At 39.6% G+C, this 20892-nt stretch overlaps 1 protein-coding gene across 1 annotated transcript; it reads left to right on the top strand.

Annotated features, from left to right (window-relative positions):
• The first annotated feature begins 19159 nt into the window (after window positions 1-19159).
• LOC149256573 (uncharacterized) lies at window positions 19160-19684 on the top strand. Its single transcript, XM_089455408.1, has one exon. The coding sequence runs from the start codon at window positions 19160-19162 to the stop codon at window positions 19682-19684; it is 525 nt and encodes a 174-aa protein (XP_089311534.1).
• The last annotated feature ends 1208 nt before the right edge of the window (window positions 19685-20892 follow it).

Genomic DNA, 20892 nt, shown 5'->3' on the forward strand with positions numbered 1-20892 from the left:
AGAAACCCAAAATGTATTGGGTTCCACTCGTTGTGGGTGTCACGATAGGTTTTGAACCTGGGACAAATGGGATAGCAGGGTTTTCTGTTATAGGTGCATTACTGACTGTTGACTAGGGAGGTGGTTGTGGACCAAAAGTGTCCACAAAAGCCCACGACCCCGTAGTGGTCGATGGGATGGGTAGAAATTGTTCTAATAGAAGACAAAGGAGGTACAAATTCAACAGGAATCAAGAGTGGTCCCAATGTGTTATAGACATTTTTGGGCACTGCAACCCCAATCATAAATGTCCATAAAACACAGGCTCTTAAGTCCCTAAAAGTGTTGTTTCAACCTCTAAAAGGACAAGGTCAACTGATTACATCTTCTCCCAGAAGTTCTCCATGAAAAACTACTCAGAACTGGTCAAAACTGGACCATCTCACCTGCTCCATGGTCAAAGTGTGCTGCATCCCACCTAAATACACAAGGGAGGTGCGATGCATACTGAAAAGCCCTTTTATGGGGTGTGATGGGTGAGAGTGGAAAAATGGTAGGGTCAATATGCAAGGTGGAGGATCTGGAATCTTCCAGAAACTTCTCCTGTGACACTTGCCTCTCTTCATTCACCCAGGGATGAGTAAGAGATCATCGATCTCCAAGTGGAATCAAGAACTATCAGAGAGAGGACACTAATAAAATCTCAAAAGTTGACTCACCCCCCTTGAAAACATCTATATATGGATCCCTCATCCCAGAGATCCAAGAGGCTGGAATTTTGTATCTTGTAAGGAAGTGTTGCTGGTTTCTTGGTACAACATCATAGTGTTGGGTGATCTAAGCTTTTCATGAGGTGAAGAAGGGCTTTCTTGCTGAGAGGATAATGCTGGGTTAGAACAATTGGTTGTAATCCTCTTTGCTATTCTTGATTATTAATAAAGCTATTCAAGTTTTCCTCCACATTCTTGTATGATCGATGATATATGCATTTGTGTGGTCAATATATATCTAGTCCTATATTGTTTATGATATTAGATCTATGTTCTTGGATAGTGTTATGTTGCTTTGATTCTACAGGTTCTCTTTGAAGCTGGGTAGATGAGAAAGCGAGTGGCAAAGATCTACCAGAAGGGAGAGGAATCAAGCAAGGAACCAAGCGCAAGATAGAGGTTGGTCTCCTTCTTTCCCCTCTTATCTACTTCTCATAAAGGAAAACGAAAGTGGTTTTAGTTTGTTTGTTTCTAAGGTAGCTACCAGCCTTAGTGGGACTAGCAACTCTGCATAGACACTAGATTTCTTGATAACACAATGGATTTGTGATCAGAGGATTCTATGGAAGAAGGAATCCTTCAGTAAAGAAATCTTCTGGTAAGCTTGAATCGTGGGATGTCCAAACTAGTTATGTGTTAGATCTTGGAGATTGATTTCCCGAAGACGGGGAATCCAATACACTGGGGCTTGGTGGATCCTCCACTTTGAGTGGGGGAAGACCTAACAACCATCTAGATTGACGATGAGGGTCAGATATAACCATGGTGACCGATAAATTTTATCAATATATTTTACAGTTATATTTATTAAAGTCTCGGTGATAACAATCTGACACTTAAAAAATAAAAAATACACTAAGGAAATCAATCAACAAGTAGAGGGAAATGATCCTGTCTGATAAGCACTGATCACTAGAGATGAAAACTAGTATCACATTGAATAACAGAGAGAGTTGACAAATTGTAAAGTTATGATTACTCTTGAGCTTCACCCGAACCTCAGATTAAGGGGCCAAGTACTGTCATGAAGACGAGCACCCTCCCAAAAACCAAAGACAGAGTAGGTTCTTCTATGTTAGGTACCAGGGCAGCCCACCCCAGTCACATTGTGTTCGTTCCTAAAAGTATGGCCACTAAGGATACCTCGAATCACAGACACTACCGTGGGGGGACATAGTCACAAACAATACGCTATGTGGGTAGGATACCTGAGTCCCCAACTCAACTCCGATATCCCCAAAGGATCCCCAATACATATAATACCCAAATGATATGTAAGCAAAGGCAGATTACCTTCACTTACAGTCCAATGTTGTCTTGTATTTAGCTCTACTTTTACTGGAGTTGTCCTAGATAGTATGATTGTAGAAGTATTTCTCTGTTTAATGACACTAGTTTCAGTGTATGATCTTGGGCAGTTAACTCACACTTCCTATCCCAATATCCTAGCCTAAACTAATGTGTGTTTACTCTAAAAAGATTTGTTGATTGATTTTATTAGGTATATTTTAAATGTACTTCGTTAGAGTCTTCCGTAGGGGTGTTGATGTTTATATGGGACTCTAACTCAAATAATGAAAAAACAATGCTTCTAAATTTTCACTTTTGATGAATAAGCTGCTTCTACAAAGGGAGAGTCATGCATACATCAATATATATACCATGCATCCTATTCAGTAAAATACTAGAATAACTGACAGAAATTCAATGCTCACTAACAACTTTTGAAACCAAATAATGCAGATCTAACCAGCTAAGCAGAAAACAGTAAAAAAAAATTGTATTTTTTCTTTAATGAAAACAAAAACTTTAAGAAGTAAAGCTATTTTCTTAAAAAAAAAGTGTTTAGGACACACATCAGTCAAACAAGCATAGCTACAGATCTCTGATCAATCTACAAGTAGATTTCCCAACCCATGAGGTCACAGAGCAAGCTGTTTATCAAGAAATGGTTGGCTAATGCTTTGTACTAGAGGCTACAGAGAGTTCGTTTCAACACTAATGAAATATTTGTGAGGACACAGTGCTTTATAAAGCACTGTTTACACTAAAAAATAACATTAGTGAGGAAAAAGGCTCAAAAATTAGGTTGTGGGGATTAGATCTATTGATGAGCACTGAGAGAAGCATGTTGTATAGTCCTGAGTGGTTGGAAAGGGAATGAAGAAGTACAAGAAGACCTAGAAGAAAGAGAGATCTAGGAACTTTTTGGGAAAAACTGGGAACTAAGTGCTATCCTGGGTGGTGTCGCCAATTTTGCTATAGGGATTAATGCACAGGTGTTTGGTGATGTAGAAACCCTCAAGGATCTCCCTGTGGTCCTTCGCAGACAGTTCAATTAGTTGCAGCTATCACAAATATGCATGCATATCTATGCTTAACAAATGAATATCAAAGTGAGAAGGAATTATTTCCTTGAGTGTTAGTGTGGTGTTGTTGGGGAGCACAATGTAGCTAGGCAGAAGACCCCTGAGCCAGCTCCATATCAAAACTTGCACATAGCAAAGACAAGCGTAATATAACAAAATAAAAACATGATAAACAATGCATGGACATATAAAGATATCTAGTTGCATATAGCTAAGCTACTCATGCTAACACTGTAGCATAACCATATAAACAAGTTATACTACCAACATATCAGGGTGGACAATACAATTGCAGTTCTATATTGATGTAGAAAGAGTGATTACAACCATCGGTCATATCAGCATTCCCTTACCCCTACATCTATTCTCTCTATCTCCCTTCTTAACCTCTTCTGATTCCTTTACTCTGAGACTCTGCTCGATAGTCCAATAGGTAATCCTTTCAAATGGTTCGACTTCTTTCACAATGGCCCTAACCTTGCATATATAGCATGTGAGGATAGGGTTGCCAAGTCCTTCATGAGTTCCATTAGGCAAAAGCAGTGATGTTTCCATGCCTTTGTGCTCTTTCCCATTTGTAGACTTCATTTAGAATTAGTAATTCCTCCAAACAGGTTAAGTTCTGATGTTTCCTTGCTTTTGTGAGCTGACATAAGAGAGAATCTTGGGATATTTCTTGGTCAACTCGTTCCCTTAACCCATAAAAACTCATTAATGTTCACTAACACTCTTCACGAGGTAACAGACATAGTTACCCTAGGCACTAACGCACCCTTAGCCTTGCTAGGAAGATTTATAAAGTAGGTTGCTAGTGTTTAGACAATGTTAGCTTGACAACTGGGCCTGTGAACTTGGTAATTCCTTCATTCATAATGTATTTCTCCTCTAAGCTAATGATGAGGTCATTTTCCTATATAACATCCATGCTCACAACTTCTAGAACCATTCCCTCAGAAGCGACATCTCCACTAGTAATCATAGTTTCTGCGGGGCTTGGTCCTAGCATCTTTTCCAAGATGAATGTCTAATTTACCTATGATAACTTGGCAAATGTAGGTCTTGCAAATAAATCCTCCTAATATGAGCGATTCATATAAAATCTAAATCACTGCTCAATAAGAACTCTAATGATGTAAAGTGTCTCCTGTTGGATGGCCACGCGTAATTTATAGGCAAATTCGAATTCAAATTAGACTGTTTCACCCGAAACCCATGCATACATGCTGATTTGGTGACATATTTTCAAAACTTTCACTCTTAAAAACAACCTTAAATGTTTCCCACCACTCCTCTTAAACATCTCCTCATTGTCACATCATGAATAGTGATTGTAACGGTAACTTTTTGGTTGTGCTGCGCAGTATCTCCCTCTGTAGTGCAGCTGCTTTCGCACCTCTTCTGATGCTGTGACACTACCCTTTTTCGCGTAGCCCCTCTGTCATGTAGTTCCACCAACCAGGTAGTGTAGTTTATAGTCCCGCGCTTCCTTGCAGTGGCCTAGAGTTCAAAGATTGTCCTGTCGTCATGTAGTCATTGGGTAAGATCCCCTATATATGGCTTCAATCGGCTTCCATATACCCTTCTTGGAAATGAACCTCCATCCAGCTTCGTGAGCTGAATTTCTTCACCACCTGTAATTTCTTTGATAATATATGGTCCCAGCCATTGCATCTGAAACTTTCCTGGAAACTTATCAAACTTATTGTCATATAATAACACCAAATCATTTACCTTGAAGGTACCCAGTTTGATGTGCCAATCATGCCAATATTTTTCACGATCTTTTTTAACCTGCTTGTTGATCCCCTATTTTGTCCCTATTACTATTAGTTCAATCCCCATTTTGACCTCTTTTTGGCACTGTGAAACCTACTTCTTTAAGTTACTATCCTAATGTAGTCCCAATACCCATTCAAGGTAAATCATATTTTGATTGCATTTGGTTGTTTGTTGGTAGATTTAAGTGAATATAGATAGCATATTCTTAAACTAACTCATTCTTGTAATCAAGTGTAGACTTCTCAGCAAAATGTGCAGGACGATACCAAAAGAAGCAGTTGCGGATCCATGACTTTGTATTTCAGTACTCAAAGTCTACATGCGGATTGGCACTCAAACAATGCAATGGGAAAGGAATTGCGCGCTTCTGGATGAGGAGATTGAGCCAACCATGAGAAGAACGCGTCTGATCCCAAGATCTTCACTCTCTTTCCTTTAGATAGAACATACACTAAGTTGGGGTTTGGTTACGAGGTTGTTCATCAATTCGAGCTAGTCGTTCAAACCAACTTGTTTTGAAGGAATAATGTTGTTCAACTATTATAAATTTCTATTTTTAAGTTTAAAGTCTAACTGTTATAAAATGCCTATAAAGGGTGGGGATGTAATATGTCAAGGAGCATGCTGAACCTTTGAAGTATTTTCTTGTGTAATCGTGACTTAAGTTTTAAAAGAAGACTGTTATGACGTTCTTGCTCTGAATTCCAGTTGAATGTGTTGAATGGGAAGTTGATGCTCATGTTTTAATTGTGATTGCAACCATTTCATTACAGTAAGTTTAAAAGCCCCCATGTGTGGTTGGGCCCACCCATCTAGGTTTGATCTGTATTTTCATTGACAGTGTCACTGTGAAACTAGTACAGTTAGTTCCCTTTTCCATTATCAGTCAGTTTAATTGTGTTGTTTTGTTTGATTGGTTAGTGCATATAGATGTGTGAATGGTTGCAAGGTTCTTGTGATTGACATAGTGGCAATTAGATTTTGGTGTGAACTTTGTGTGCCTTCCAACCCAGAGTTGTGTTGTTACCTTGACTTACCCTCATCTCAGATACATCGTATGGTCACTTGCTGAGTAGATGGAATCAGTACCTATGGACAACGTCAGAATAAGTCTTTAAACTCTTTCAAACAATGTTAATTGTTTAAAGGTAGGCTCGGTTTATTTGCCAAATCTACCTCTATTTATCTCGGAGGACCGACTCGAATCAATCCCCTAACTAAATTGTAGCACGGCGTAGGCAACCCAAAATAGGCAAATGTTGCATTGACTGTTCAAGATGTTATAATGTATTTGGTTGGAATGAATTGAATTAATGACCAAGATAGAAAGATGCATTATCTGCACAGATGAATAATTGGAATTCATTTCGTTTCATTTCATTCAACAAACTATCGGGTCAATGTGTTGTGGTTGGTAACAATACATTGCAGGAATGATTTCTGTGTGATTATCTACTGAAGACCAATTATTTAGTTTGCCTCCACTATTCATGCAATTGCCAATTTCATTAGTCAACTGAAACAATTGCTCTGCCCTGTTTTTATGCAGTGATTAGTCTCATTTGAATGATTAATATTTTCTTGGTTCATAAGGTTTCGGTTATCCACTGTGTAGTTAAATCATTGCTTAAATTTGCAACAACATATTGGTTGTGAGTAAGGATATTCATAAGTCAAGATTGGTGTGATCCCATAAAATATTTAAGTATGGTTCCTTGAATTTGTGTCATTACATAGCTGGGTGTTAAGCAGAATCAACGTTAATATTTCTTTCATTAATCAAATCCTGTAAGTAGTTGATTTGAAGATGGGACAATAAGTAAGTAAGTGATAGAGTAAGACAGAGTAAATCCTCCAAATTAGTACTTAACTCCTGAGTCTTGATAAGGGAACATTAAGTACAGAACGATTGTTTGATCAAAGTGCTACTAGGATAGACTACTCATTTTCTTACAAGTTGGATGGTTATAAATTGCTTCAAGAATGAATTGTTATTTACAATCAAGAGTTTAATAAGTTGGGTAGTTATTAGTACAGGTTGTTTGATTATTTCGAGTAAGAACTGCTATTATCATAGGATGCTTGTTGAGGAATGATTGAGTGGTTTTTCACATAGAAGGTTTGGTACTAGCATTCAGAGATTTGATTGATACTGTTTGGTGTGGATAAAAGTCTGCTTTCATCACTAGAAATACATAGTTGAGTACAGAGTTGAATACTAGAATTTGTGAAGTACAGGTAGACCTAGGGACAATAAAGGTAGATGCATCGTGGATCAGGAATTCTTTGATTGGGGTTGCTCTCAATCAAAGAATTCCTATTTTCCTTTATCTTTAAGTGTAGAAGTACAGGTAGACCTAGGGACAATAAAGGTAGATTTATTTCAAATTATAAATTTCCTACAACTTTTGGATCATTCAATATATCTGTTTTAACCACTACTAATCAATATGCAGGTCTAAGACAAGAAGGAGGAAGTGTTGATGCCAACGTCGTTTCGGATCAGGAATTCTTTGATTGAGAAGGAAGGATCATTCAACCGGTTGTCTCTGAAAACCCTATAGAAGAACCAGTAGAACAACTAGATCCCTTAGACAAGCAGTCCACCAACATCTATCATGTTCCAATACCCCCGCTCCACACCATAATTAGTAAACCCCAGCGGGTACCTGATGAGCCCCAAAAATGGATAATTATATGGGCTCATTCAGCCTCCTAATTCGACTTAATCCACCATTATCATTAGTTTAATGCATGTTTTCTATTATATTTATGCTAATAGAGTGAATTGGGTTAGTCATTATGCCAACAAGTCTAATGGCTTCTTTGTGCAGATTTTTAGTCAATTTTGAGACAAAATCAAAGGTTTTAATGAGCACTTGGCAGCCAAATTCGTGGAAGAACAAGGGAGAGGACTTGTAGGAAGGTGTCCCCTTCATTTATGGGTCCTTACCTCAAATTCTCTACCATCAGTTCGGAGTTCAAGGGCCACCAAATCAATTATCACAAGGGCAGCCGAGCAAGGGCTAGTAAAGTTGTTGTTAACTACAAGTTTTGGCAGCCGAGTTCCTAAAGTTTAGGAGGGCTGTTGGGGCCCTCAGTTTGTATAAATAAGAAGGCTTAGGGCCTCATTTGAGTTAGCCACTTTGTAGGCAGAAGTTAGCTAGTTTGTAGTTCGATTTTAGTCATTCTTTTAGTCATTTTTTAGGCAGTAGATTAGCTCTTCATTTCACCACACTTTCAAGCTTTCCCTTGTGGACAATGTTTGATGTAACTATTATTTCTTGCTCAATAAAGATGAATCCAGATTTGCACCAGCTCTAATCTCTCTTAGGAGGCTATAACTCTTGGGGTTGGGCCCAACCCAAGTGCCCGGTACCTCCTTTGTTTACTTTTATGTGTTTTTGCTGCATTCTTAGAAGAAAATCTGATATTTAGATTTAAATCTTGTTTTGTTATTTAGGCTGCTTTTGATGATTAAAAAGGATTTTCATGTTTAGATGGATTTGATAGGTTAGTAATAGAGAAGATCTTCAGAAAAAGGCTATCAAGCACCTCTGATCTCACCTCTCCCTCAATGGGACCATGAGTTGGGACCAAGGTGTCCTTGCTGCCACTAAAAACACTGTCTTTGCTTCATCATGCAATTATTAGTGTTAGATTCTCATTGGTAGAAGTTGATAGCAGTTGTGGTTACATGATCAGGTTCATGATTGCTTAGTTTTCATAGCTATTTCAAATTATTTCATTGCAAATAAACTGTTTTTCATTTTCTTTGCTGTTATTTAGGTCAGATTAGGTTAAAGCAGCTAGATCTTTGGTTTTCTTAGTCTTTGTTGGTTATTTTCGAAAAATCATGTGTAGAGAGCCTGTGAAACCCACTCTCCTACCCTTACCCCATCCATGCAACCTACTTCATCCTCCAACTTAGATTATTGCCTCTCATTTGCTATGTTTTCTCCTTTTGCCCCAATTTCTACATTCTTGTGCATCATTGCTCCCTCCATCCTTGAACCAAATCCAATCAATCCTTAGCCTCATGTGCGAGGTCCTAGACCGCTTAACATCCTTATCCAACCTCCATTTCCACTTTCCCACCATTTTCCCTCCATCAACCCTCCAAAATCCTCTTTTCGGAACATCCTGTAGAAATTTTAGAACATCCTGTAGAACCCCTGCTGACTTCCTGTAGAAGCTCACGAAAGTGGTTTCTTGAGATCCGATCACTGTGAAACTCTCTAGAAATGTGATAGGGACCCCTTAGGCCCTCTTCTAACCTTCCCAACCTCCTGCAATCATTTCCTTTCACCAATCCACCTCTGCACAGTCAAAAACAGTTAAAGCACATGCACAATAATTCTACCAACTTACTCAAAAATACAAGAAGATGTTTCTTTTTAGATTTCACCTCAGAAGTAGCTTAGTCACATGCATTTTACCTTTCTAAGAGTCAATGGCATTACTTTCTGTAGCTTTCATCATTTTTCTTGCACCAGTAGGGTTAGTCGGTAAAACTAGGGTTTACTAGGGTTTGCATTTCCTTTCCGCTTTTAGTTTCTTTCTACAAGTAGATTAGCTTCCTTTGAGTTAGCTTTCATCCATCAGTTAAAAGATTCTTCTAAGAGCTCATAGAAGTTGGCTTAAGCTCCTAGCGGACTTGTGCCAGCTGATCAAGTGACAGCCGCGGCAAGAGCTAGTACTTGTGCATACAGCATTGTCGCTTCCAAGTTTGTTACGAACTACCGGGTTGATAAAATTAAAGAAGGGAGTTCCACGAGTTGCAGAATTATTGCTGCAATAATGGGGCCCACCATTCTTTTTGGCGCCATTGCCGGGAAAGCGTCAGAGTATTGGTGATTTCTACTTTTCTTCTATTTTCTACTACAACCTTCTGCTAAGTAGTTTATTTCATTTCAATTTTGCAAGCGTAGATAAGAATTTCAATTCTGCAAGCGTAGATTAGCATTTGAATTTTGCAAGCGTAGATTAGCATTTCATTCCTGCAATTTCATTTGAGCAAAATAGATTAGTCCTTTCCTGCTTTCATTTCAATTCCGAATTTTCATTTCAACAAGATAGTTAGTTGCAGTTCAATCTATTTTATTTTTGTAGGTACAAGCAGAAAAAAGCAAAAATCAACCAAAAAGTTTTCCTTTCATGCCTTGTAGGAGTAGACATAATTTAGAAAAATGATTGCACAACGCCCCCACTGCTTCACACAACCAACCTTCTCTCTTCTTCGATGGCTGTGATTAAAGAACCCTTAGGTGGACAGTAAGACATATTTGAAGAATCTCTAGGGGAGAAGAAGAATGAAACATTCCTCTGGAGCAAATGGCTACAAACAGAAATGTTGGGAGCAGTACCTTATCCAAAAATGAATTTGCAAATCAGATGGAAGATTTCAAGAGCGAGGTGAGGCAGTTTCTTTCCATGCAACTGGATACCTTGTGGATCCAAAGGAAGCAAGAGGAAGACAAGAGGGCTTTGGCCATCTTTTGTCCTAGGTGCACTAGAATGCATCCTAGGAGTGAATGTCCATTGCACTCCATAAAAGTGTTTTTTGTTTGTGAAAGAGACCATCCTACGAATCAATGCCCCTCCTTGCCCGGAATTAAAGCTGCGTATTAGAGGGCCAAAGGAGCCACTGAACCACTCTATTATATGAACTAAAGGAGGCCACATGGACCCATACCTTACCAGTAGGGAATGCAAGGGACATCCCAGACCTATTACGACCCCTATCAAGCCACTTTCATGCCTTCTTGGGGTCCCCCTGCTCATCCTTCCTGGTCCACACCCCCTCCTTGGTCATATCCTCTTCAATACCATGCTTCTCTAGTTTCTCATTTGTTTCACTCTTATGCTCAGCCACAGCCTCAGTGGAATGCACCTCGTCAGGGGTGGAGGCCCCAGTAAAACTCTCCTCCCGCTCCTTTGCCTCCACCACCTGCCCATCCACAACCCCATCCACATCCATCTCAAATATACACCCCCACTCAACTACCCATATGACCATTTCCAAACCTGCCCATTGGAGTAGCTCAACCCAATTGCAAAGTTGAGGCACAACATGTCCAAACAACTCCTCTTGAGCTCAATGATCTTCACCATATATCAGGAAGGGTATTGTAAAGAAGAGATTATTTTGAAAGCATTGAAGGACCACATCCAGCAAAAGAAGATTCAAAACAGGGGATCAAAGAACCATGGGCTACACTTGATGAAGAGAAGACATCAGAATCAGAGATCGAGAGAGCTTGCTCATGGTTACCATCAAATCCTCCATGTATTCAAGAGAAAACTTAGCAAAAAGAGGAAGATGTGAAGGTCATGATAGAAGAAGATACAGAGAATGATCTAGATCAACAAAAGGACCAAGGATATCAGAGCTATATTGAGGTATGGTTCCAGACGGTCACTAAGTTGCAGCAGTACTCTCTTCCTCAGCTATGTTTAATACCTTCAAAGTCAAATAATTTGGTCTCTAAAATCCGGATACCTGTCAAAGCATGCATTTCGAGCCTCCACATCATTTTGTCTCTAATCTCGATGTGCATATGGCTTTGTTGGAATTATTATTATACTTGAAAATGATTTTGTTTTCCAAGTAGGGTAGGGTAGAAAAAAAAATGAAAAAAGAAAAAGAAAAATGAAAATAAGAGGAAAATAAAAATCCAAGGTCAAAACCTCCTCGGAGGCACCTTAGATTGTCTCATTTATTGATAACCTCCATGAGGCGGTCAATGGGTTGGAAAGAAGAGAAAATAAAAAGAGAATAAGATCTCTGGGTGAAAACCTCCCTTGGAGACACCCAGGGCAGGCAATTAGGGTGAAAGCCTCCATGAGGCGCCCTAGTTGTTTTCAAAAAGAAAGAGAAAAAGAAAAATAAAAATAAACCTAATTTCCATTGAATAATTGCAGGTTGCAGCAAGGACATTGCAGGTTAGGAGGATCGCTCAAAATAAAGACAAAGGAAGTTCTGTGTCTTCTACAGGAAGTTCTATGTCTTCTACAAGAAGCCTACCAATAGGCCAAAATTGATCTCCACAGAGGACTCGAAGGCTAGGAATATGTCCATAAGGCCTGCACACATCCATGTTTCCATACCTCACCCTTCTCCATCATTTTTTCCATCTCATTGTGCTTCTTTCCTAAAAAATGTGTGTTCTATAGGAAATTCCTGTAGAAATTACAAGATTTCTACAGGAAGCTAGAAATGAATTTCAAAAAGGCAGTTTGGCGAACATGATAGCTTCCTCACGGGTTCATAAGTCCTCCTACAATCCTCCAACCTCTCTCCCATCAATTCCATGCCTGCATCATAGCCCAAGCTCATTTTTTCTTATCATGCAAAAGACTGTAGAATGCTTGCAAGCAAAAATACATAGTTCTGAAATTTGTTTTTTCTCTCACGTGAAAACCATGCATCCATTTACAAAACCGTTTTATAGGGAGTTGTATAAGGATGATGGCAACATGCCCGAGCAATTTCAGCCAATTCCAGTGCATGGTTTCCAAGAAATCAACCCCTATCACCTTCATCCATTTTTGCATTTTCTCCATATCCATGCATCCGTTTCAAAACCTGTTTCATTGGGATATGCATAGGGGTGATAGTAACCTACCCAAGCAGTTTCAGCCGATTCCGATGCACGGTTTCTGAGAAATTGATCTCTGTAAGCTTCAGCCATTTTCCACTTTTCTCGAAATCTGTGCATCCATTGGTCACAATTTTGCTATGGGAGGTGTATAATGATGATAGGAACATGCTCAGAAAGTTTCAGATCGATCCAGTCTATCATTCGGGAGCAATGGAGAAAACAAGTTTCTGTCCTGTGAAAATTCAGCGTCAACAGCATGAGGGTGCAGATCTGAACATTGAAGCCAACTCCTGCAGCGTGTATCCAGCCAAAGGACACCTGCACAAGGAAAATAGCCATGAATCAGCAACCAAGCCATCATGCAACCACAGAAACAAATGCGGCAGCAAAAAGCACCTCACAGTAGCCACATTCGACTTCCAGGTACGTGACTAAACTCATTCCTTTGATTGCATGAATGTAATTTGAGAACTGCATGAATAATGAGATGGTTGTCGTTAAAAAAATCAGTGGCTAGCTAACTGGCCACCATCATCTAGTTCAAACAATGCTCGGTGGTTGAATACAACACGTGTGCTCAGCCATCTTAGGAGGAAATCTGGAAACAGGTAGTGGTGACTGTTTAACCTTTAACGTAATTGATGGGAGTGATCACAGGTAAGAAACATGATGTTTCATGATAGCATTGCCATCTGCATGGGCCAGCGCACATTTTTTCCACCTCACCATGAATCACTCCGCAATTAAAAAATGCTCGGCTAAAACTCACACCACCTATTGTTCATTTGCACTTGCAACATCCTCAACTGAAGTATGCGTCCCCCACTTCCACAAAATGCTTAACTAGTAGTCCTCCACCAGGTTTTCTACCTGTCTTCGAGATTCCGTTGCATATCGGGCTCGCTCAGAGGCACAATGGCGTTCTACAGGAATCGGGGGGGTCTTTTACAGGAAGTATGGCACAACCTTCCAGAGCAGGGAAGCCTGGACTTTTCCACGTCGAATTTGGAGCTTGAAAAGAGGTAGGCTCAGGAAACTGCTCTGCATATGATATATTTATATAAGGTGGAGGATTAAAAACACAATATTGGGTTGAAAGAAAGGAAAGTGAAGCTTAAAAGACTGCCTGTGTTTTTTTTTTCCTTCTTTGGGTTATACACAGTCTCTCCATTTTCCTGCTCTGCATCCAAAATATGCCTTTTTCTTTCTCACATTCTTTTGAAAAAGGATGCAACCATAGAAGCCAACCTATGAGAAACCAAATTTGCAAGACTGTCCACTCTCTAAAGCAAAACCTTGTGTTATAAATATTCTCTGTTTTGTCAAAGGTATTGATTTTTCTCAAAAACCAAGAAGCAAATTCAAGTTGGAAACAGTTCGAAGAAAAAATGGCAAATTGATGTTGTGAAAAAGAAGAACATGAGAAATTCCTGACTCCAGAAAGACAAACCTTAGCCATTTCTCTATTTCTGATTTTGAAAGTTTGTTTCCTCCCTCCTCACCTGAACATTTCCAGCAGTCACCACACATCATGATAGGGAGATTTTTAGAATGGCAGGGGAAGATGAGGAGGAAATAGAAAAAGAGGAAAATACCAAAATGGAGAAAGAAGAACTTGAAACAAAGGAGGAAATCAAAACAGAAGATGAGAAGGAAGATCCAAAACATAAAATAAAAAGACTAAAGCAAAGAAGGCAGAAACTAAACAAGATGAAAAGAAAGCCAAAACAAAGCATGAGGAAGCAAGTTAATGGAGGCAAAGAAGACAAAAGAAGAGGAAAAAAGGAGGAAGAGACACACCATGAGATATCAGTGACAGCAAACTGAAACAGTTTCTATAGGAAGCATGAAAATAGTTGAAACAGTGTCTACAGGAAGTATAAAAATAGAGCAGCAAAAGGAGAAATCACCCGAGATATTGGCTAGGGAGGTAGCAGTTGTGCTTTTTGCCTTAAGCAAATCTCCCAAGAAGAAAGGGAAGAGAAAGAGGCAAACCTCCATGTACTTTAAAGCAAGGAGGAGCACACAGATCAAAGTAGGCAGACCCCAGCCACAATCAAAGGAGAAAATTGTCATTAAGGACACAAAAACTAAGCAAAAGGAGGAGTCTCATTCAAACATAACCATCACCTGTGAATGAGGAAGCCAAAAACCTTCACTTGGAGAGAGAGAATTCAGATGATGGACTCAAAGACAACTCTACAGGAAGTTAAGATAGTTCTATAGGACGCTGAGACAATTCTACATGAAGCTAAGAATTCTCTACAGGAAACTTGGGCTAAGCTAAGAGAGACCGAGCAATTGGAGGAAAAGGCAGCCAAACAATCACAGGAAGAAGGAAAGACAAGGAAACATCTGATGAACAGCAAAGAGAGGAAAATCTGCACGCTGAGGTTGAGGCGCTAACAAAACCGCTACAAGAAAAGGAGCACAGGTAGTGGGAAGAAGCAAAGAGAAAAGCATGGTTTCATGACCGAGAAGAGAACATCACTTCAGAAGCTTGGCATGACACGGAGGCCACCAGGGCCATCAAAGATGAGGAGATAGATTAGTTTCTCAGAGGATGAGCAACACTTTCAGTAGGGGGGTGATGATGAGCCCCAAAAATGGATAATTATATGGGCTCATTCAACCTCCTAATTCGACTTAATCCACCATTCTCATTAGTTTATTGCATTTTTTTATTGTATTTATGCTAATAGAGTTAATTGGGTTAGTCATTATGCCAACAAGTCTAATGGGTGCTTTGTGCAGATTTTTAGTCAATTTTGAGACAAAATCAAAGGTTTTAATGAGCACTTGGCCGCCAAATTCGTGGAAGAACAAGGGAGAGGATTTGTAGGAAGGTGTCCCCTTCATTTATGGGCCCTTACCTCGAATTTTCCACCATCATCTTGGAGTTCAAGGGCCACCAAATCAATTATCACAAGGGTAGCCGAGCAAAGGCTAGTAAAATTGCTGTTAACTACAAGTTTTGGCAGCCGAGCTCCTAAAGTTTAGGAGGGCTGTTGGGGTCCTCACTTTGTATAAATAAGAAGGCTTAGGACCTCATTTGAGTTAGTCACTTTGTAGGTAGAAGTTAGCTAGTTTGTAGTTCGATTTTAGTCATTCTTTTAGTCATTTTTTAGGCAGTAGATTAGCTCTGCATTTCAGCACACTTTCAAGCTTTCCCTTGTGGACAGTTTATGATGTAACTATTATTTCTTACTCAATAAAGATGAATCTAGATTTGCACCAGCTCCAATCTCTCTTAGGAGGCTATAGCTCTTGGGGTTGGGCCCAACCCAAGTGCCTAGTACCTCCTTTGTTTACTTTTATGTGTTTTGGTTGCATTCTTAGAAGAAAATCTGCTATTTAGATTTAAATCTTGTTTTGTTATTTAGGCTGCTTTTGATGATTAAAAAGGCTTTTCATGTTCAGATGGATTTGATAGGTTAGTAACAGAGAATATCTTCAGAAAAAGGCTATCAAGCACCTCTGATCTCACCTCTCCCTCAGTGGGACCATGAGCTGGGACCAAGGTGTCCTTGCTGCCACCAAAAACATTGTCTTTGCTTCATCATGCAATTATTAGTGTTAGATTCTCATTGGTAGAAGTTGATAGCAGTTGTGGTTACATGCTCAGGTTCATTATTTCTTAGTTTGCATAGCTATTTCACATTATTTCGTTGCAAATAAACTGTTGTTCATTTCTTTGCTGTTATTTAGGTCAGATTAGGTTAAAGTAGCTAGATCTTTGGTTTTCTTAGTCTTTGTTGGTTAGTTTTGAAAAATCATGTGTAGAGCGCCTGTGAAACCTCCTCTCCTACCCTTACCCCATCCATGCAACCTACTTCATCCTCCAACTTAGATTCTTGCCTCTCATTTGCTACGTTTTCTCCCTTTGCCCTAATTTCTACATTTTTATGCATCATTGCTCCCTCCATCCTTGAACCAAATCCAATCGCTCCTTAGCCTCATGCACCAGGTCCTAGACCCCTTAACATCCTTATCCAACCTCCATGTCCACTTTCCCACCATTGTTCCTCCATCAACCCTCTAAAATCTTCTTTTCGGAACATCCTGTAGAAATTTCAGAGCATCCTGTAGAACCCCTGCAGACTTCCTGTAGAAGCTCACGAAAGTGGTTTCTTGAGATCCGATCACTGTGAAACTCTCTAGAAGGGTTCTAGGGACCCCTTTGGCCCTCTTCTAACCTTCCCAACCTCATCCAAGCATTTCCTTTCACCAATCCACCTCTGCACAGTCAAAAACAGTTAAAGCACATTCACAATAATTCTGCCAACTTACTAAAAAATACAAAAAGATGTTTCTTTTTAGATTTCACCTCAGAAGTAGCTTAGTCACATGCATTTTACCTTTCTAAGGGTCAATGGCATTCCTTTCTGTAGCTTTCATCATTTTTCTTGCACCAGTAGGGTTAGTTAGTAAAACTAGGGTTTGCATTTCCTTTTCACTTTTAGTTTCTTTCCGCAAGTAGATTAGCCTCCTTTGAGTTAGCTTTCATCCATCAGTTAAAAGCTTCTTATAAGAGCTCATAGAAGTTGGCTTAATCTCCTAGCAGACTTGTGCCAGCTAATCAAGTGACAGCCGCGGCAAGAGCTAGTACTTGTGCATACAGCACTGTCGCTTCCATGTTTGTTACGAACTACTGGGTTGACAAAATTAAAGAAAGGAGTTCCACGAGTTGCAGCATTATTGTTGCAATAGTGGGGCCCACCAGTACCTATCGCAAAGATGTAACATGCAGATGGTGAGGACAGAAACCATGAGAAACACCACGAAGTAGGGGAAGGACTTAGACAGAATGTTAACATGTTTGGAGGAAACTAAGAAGAAGAAGAAGAAGTCACTTTCGGGTTCCCCATCCTGGATGTGACTCATGACATCAACATGAAGAACATTCCGGTGGCATCTCTACCACTATTCTATGGTAAATCATCCGAAGATCCTGATGCTTTTCTCTTCGAATTCGATATTTTATGTCGTAGTTATAATTACTATGAAGATGCACATAAACTCAAATTGGTTCTTTCCACATTAAGAGACACAGCTCTTAGGTGGTTCATGAGCCTAGGACAACATACCATATACACATGGGATGACATGAGGTCAAATTTTCTTAAAAAATATCAAGATTTCTGTAAGAGTAGGGACATTAGTGATATCCTTACGATGTAGCAAACTGAAGACGAAAACCTAGAAGAGTATCTTGAGAGATTCCTGTACAACGTTCATAAGTCCCGTGGAAGCACCCTAGACCAAAACATCATCAGAATTGTATTCCTGAAAGGGCTAAGATATGATTGCATAGAAAAAATCAAATTGCTTAGTGGCAGGGACATTTACAAGAAATCCTTTGCTGAAATCATTGACCTTTGTCATACCTACTCTAGAAGCCAAGCTAAAGTAGGTAAAAAGGTTCGTGAAATTCGAGACTAGTGAACAAGAAGACTGCAACTAATGTTGTCACTAGAGTTGAGATGGAGAAGCTATTAGAGAATTTCAGAACTGACATCTTGAATACAATCAACGACCAGCTTGACACCATGAAAATCAACCAAAAGCATGAGGCTGAAAAGGCAGCCATGGCGATCTTTTGTCCCAAGTGTAGGCGTAAACATGCAGAGAGGGAATGTCCTCTGAATTCCATAGAATTCTATGGGATCTGCACTCTAGAGCACCCAACCGAGAAGTGCCCATCACTTCCCAGTCTACAGGCCATTTACAAAGGCAATACCGAAACCCTTGACCAAGCTCAAACAGCCAAAAGACCCACCTAGAAAGGTCAGAGTCAGAGTTTGTTCCCAGACTCGAATTTTCAAGGATATAGCCAAACCCAGCCTTGGACCTTTCCTGCATCCTACCCCCTTTGGGTTGCTCAACAACCACAAGGTACTGCTTGGAACCAGAATTGGAGAATGAGTCCTTATGTTACCAGCTATCAACCCCAAATCTACACACCTTATCCAAATATGCCGAGCACTTCATATAATCCAACCATGCAAACTTATTAGCAGACATATAACCTAACATGTATCAACAACCTACATAGCTACCACCTCCTCTGCATCAATTATTACCAACGCCTACCAACACAACACCTACTATACATCAATTATTACCTGCACCTCCTAACACCCCCACCTTATAGGCACCATCTAATATAAACCAACTACGACCTACGATGTTGCCTACACAACCCATACCTAACCCAAATCACAACAGGACACCTCAACCTCTGTAAAACATAGATATCCAGCCCTTTCCTACATACATGATCACGACCATTCCTATGAATGAAATCTAGTTGCGGTCAGGAAAAATAGTGAATAAAGGGAAATCGACTGTGGTTATTTAAGAAGAGGTGCCCTCCTTGTCGTCTGAAAAACATTCACAAAATCAAAATCAGCAAACAACAGAAAAAGAGTTGACTGAACCACCATACTCGGAGAAACTAATAGTAAGCAAAAAGTAGGTCCCACTTAAATATGACCTAGAAAACGAGCTTAGGAATGTCTGTATTAAAATTCCACTTTTACAAGCAATCCGAGACATCCCTCTATACACTAAAATTGTCAAGGATCTCTGCGTCAAGAAACCGGGGAGAAAAGGGAATAAAAACGAGAATGTCAAAATTATGAGTCAAATGTCCACGATGATTTCAGATAAGCCTGCCAAATACAATGACCCTGCAAACCCCATCGTCACTATCGAAATAAATGGAGTGATTCTGCCAAATACTCTTGTAGATTTAGGGGCTGCAATAAATGCAATGGCTTATGAAACAATGGCATCACTACAACTACCTAGGCTGAAAACCACCCCAATCCTTTTAGAGATGGTAGATAAATCTGTTGTCAACCCAATAGGATCCTTGGAAGATATAGTAGTTAGTACTTCCTCCTGGCAATATCCTATAGACTTTGTAGTTATTTCTCCAAAAACCTCTAGACCTGGACACCCCGTGGTAATAGGAAGGCCATGGCTGGCAACTGCGGATGTTGTTATCAGATGCAGAAATGGGGAAATGACTATTTCAAATGGTTCTCACAATCAAACGTTGTCCATCTTTCCACCTGTTCAAACAGCTGCTGAAGTACCAATATGGTTCGAAAATCATTATGGAGATGAAGACTACATGTTTCCATTATTAACATTAGATCAGTCTACAGGTCTCTAGGAACACTTTGATGAGCATATTTTGCAGTAGTTTCTAGCTGATAGTTCTTGCATTAGTTATCCCATCTAGTTTAATGGTTATCAACATGTGTTTAGTGATGAGTTTTAGAAAACCTTCCATCCAACCCTCTTCGCCTCATTTGTAGCCATAGATGGATGCTAGGAGCTCACCACAGAACCTATGGAAATATTTGAAGGGAAAATTATACATATTGGCACAGGATTGACTGTAGAACAAAAGCAGCATCTGATGAGTATGGTTCGAGAACAAATTGGAGTATCCAGATGGGATTACTTGTATATGAGAGGTATACATCCAGACACTTGTATCCATAATATATACATAAACGAAGAAATGAGACCTGTTCGACAGCCACAAAGGCGGATGGATCCAACATTGAAGGATATCGTTAAAGAAGAGCTTCAGAAACTTTTGGCTGCAGATTTCATTTACCCCATTTCTGATAGCAAGTGGGTATCACCTCTAGTAGTAGTCCTAAATAAGAATGGAAAATGGCAGATCTGCATCGATTATAGAGAATTAAACAAGGCCACGCTGCGTGATTATTTTCCATTGCCTTTTATTGACCAAGTTCTCGACACACTTGTAGGGAAGAAATATTTTTCTTTTTTAGATGGATATAATGGGTACAATCAAATACAAATAGCCAAGGAAGACTAGGAAAAGACCACCTTCACATGCTCATGGGGTACTTATGCATATAAATTCCTTCCCTTTGGTCTTTGTAATGCTCCTGCCACCTTCCAAAGAGTTGTGCTTGCTATCTTTTCTGACCTAATCCATGACTGTATGGAATTATATATGGATGACTTCACAATCTATGGGGATGACTTTCTGCATGCCTTGGAAAATCTAAAGAAGGTATTGATCCATTGTCAAGAAGTCGATCTGGACCTTAGTAGTGATAAATGTAGGTTGATGCAAACTAAGGGGATTGTTTTAGGCCACCATGTTTCATTTGAAGGAATTCAGATTGACCCAGAAAAAATCGAGGTAATTTCGTGTATCCCTATTCCAAGCTCACAAAAAGAGGTAAGAAGTTTTCTAGGGCATGTAGGATATTATCGAAGATTCATTGAAAATGTCACTAGAATAGCAGCAACATTATTTAAATTGTTAACCAATGATGTTGACTTTGTATGGAATGTTGACTATCAATAGGCTTTTTAGGTACTAAAGGAAATATT

This window comes from Pinus tabuliformis, chromosome 7, assembly GCF_031772625.1.
Source record: "Pinus tabuliformis cultivar Carrire ecotype Pingquan chromosome 7, CPIR1, whole genome shotgun sequence".
NCBI classification, from domain to species: Eukaryota; Viridiplantae; Streptophyta; class Pinopsida; order Pinales; family Pinaceae; genus Pinus; species Pinus tabuliformis.

Coding starts and splice junctions, on each gene's coding strand:
- LOC149256573 (XM_089455408.1), top strand. CDS start 19,160: ATGATTTCAGATAAGCCTGCCAAATACAATGACCCTGCAAACCCCATC.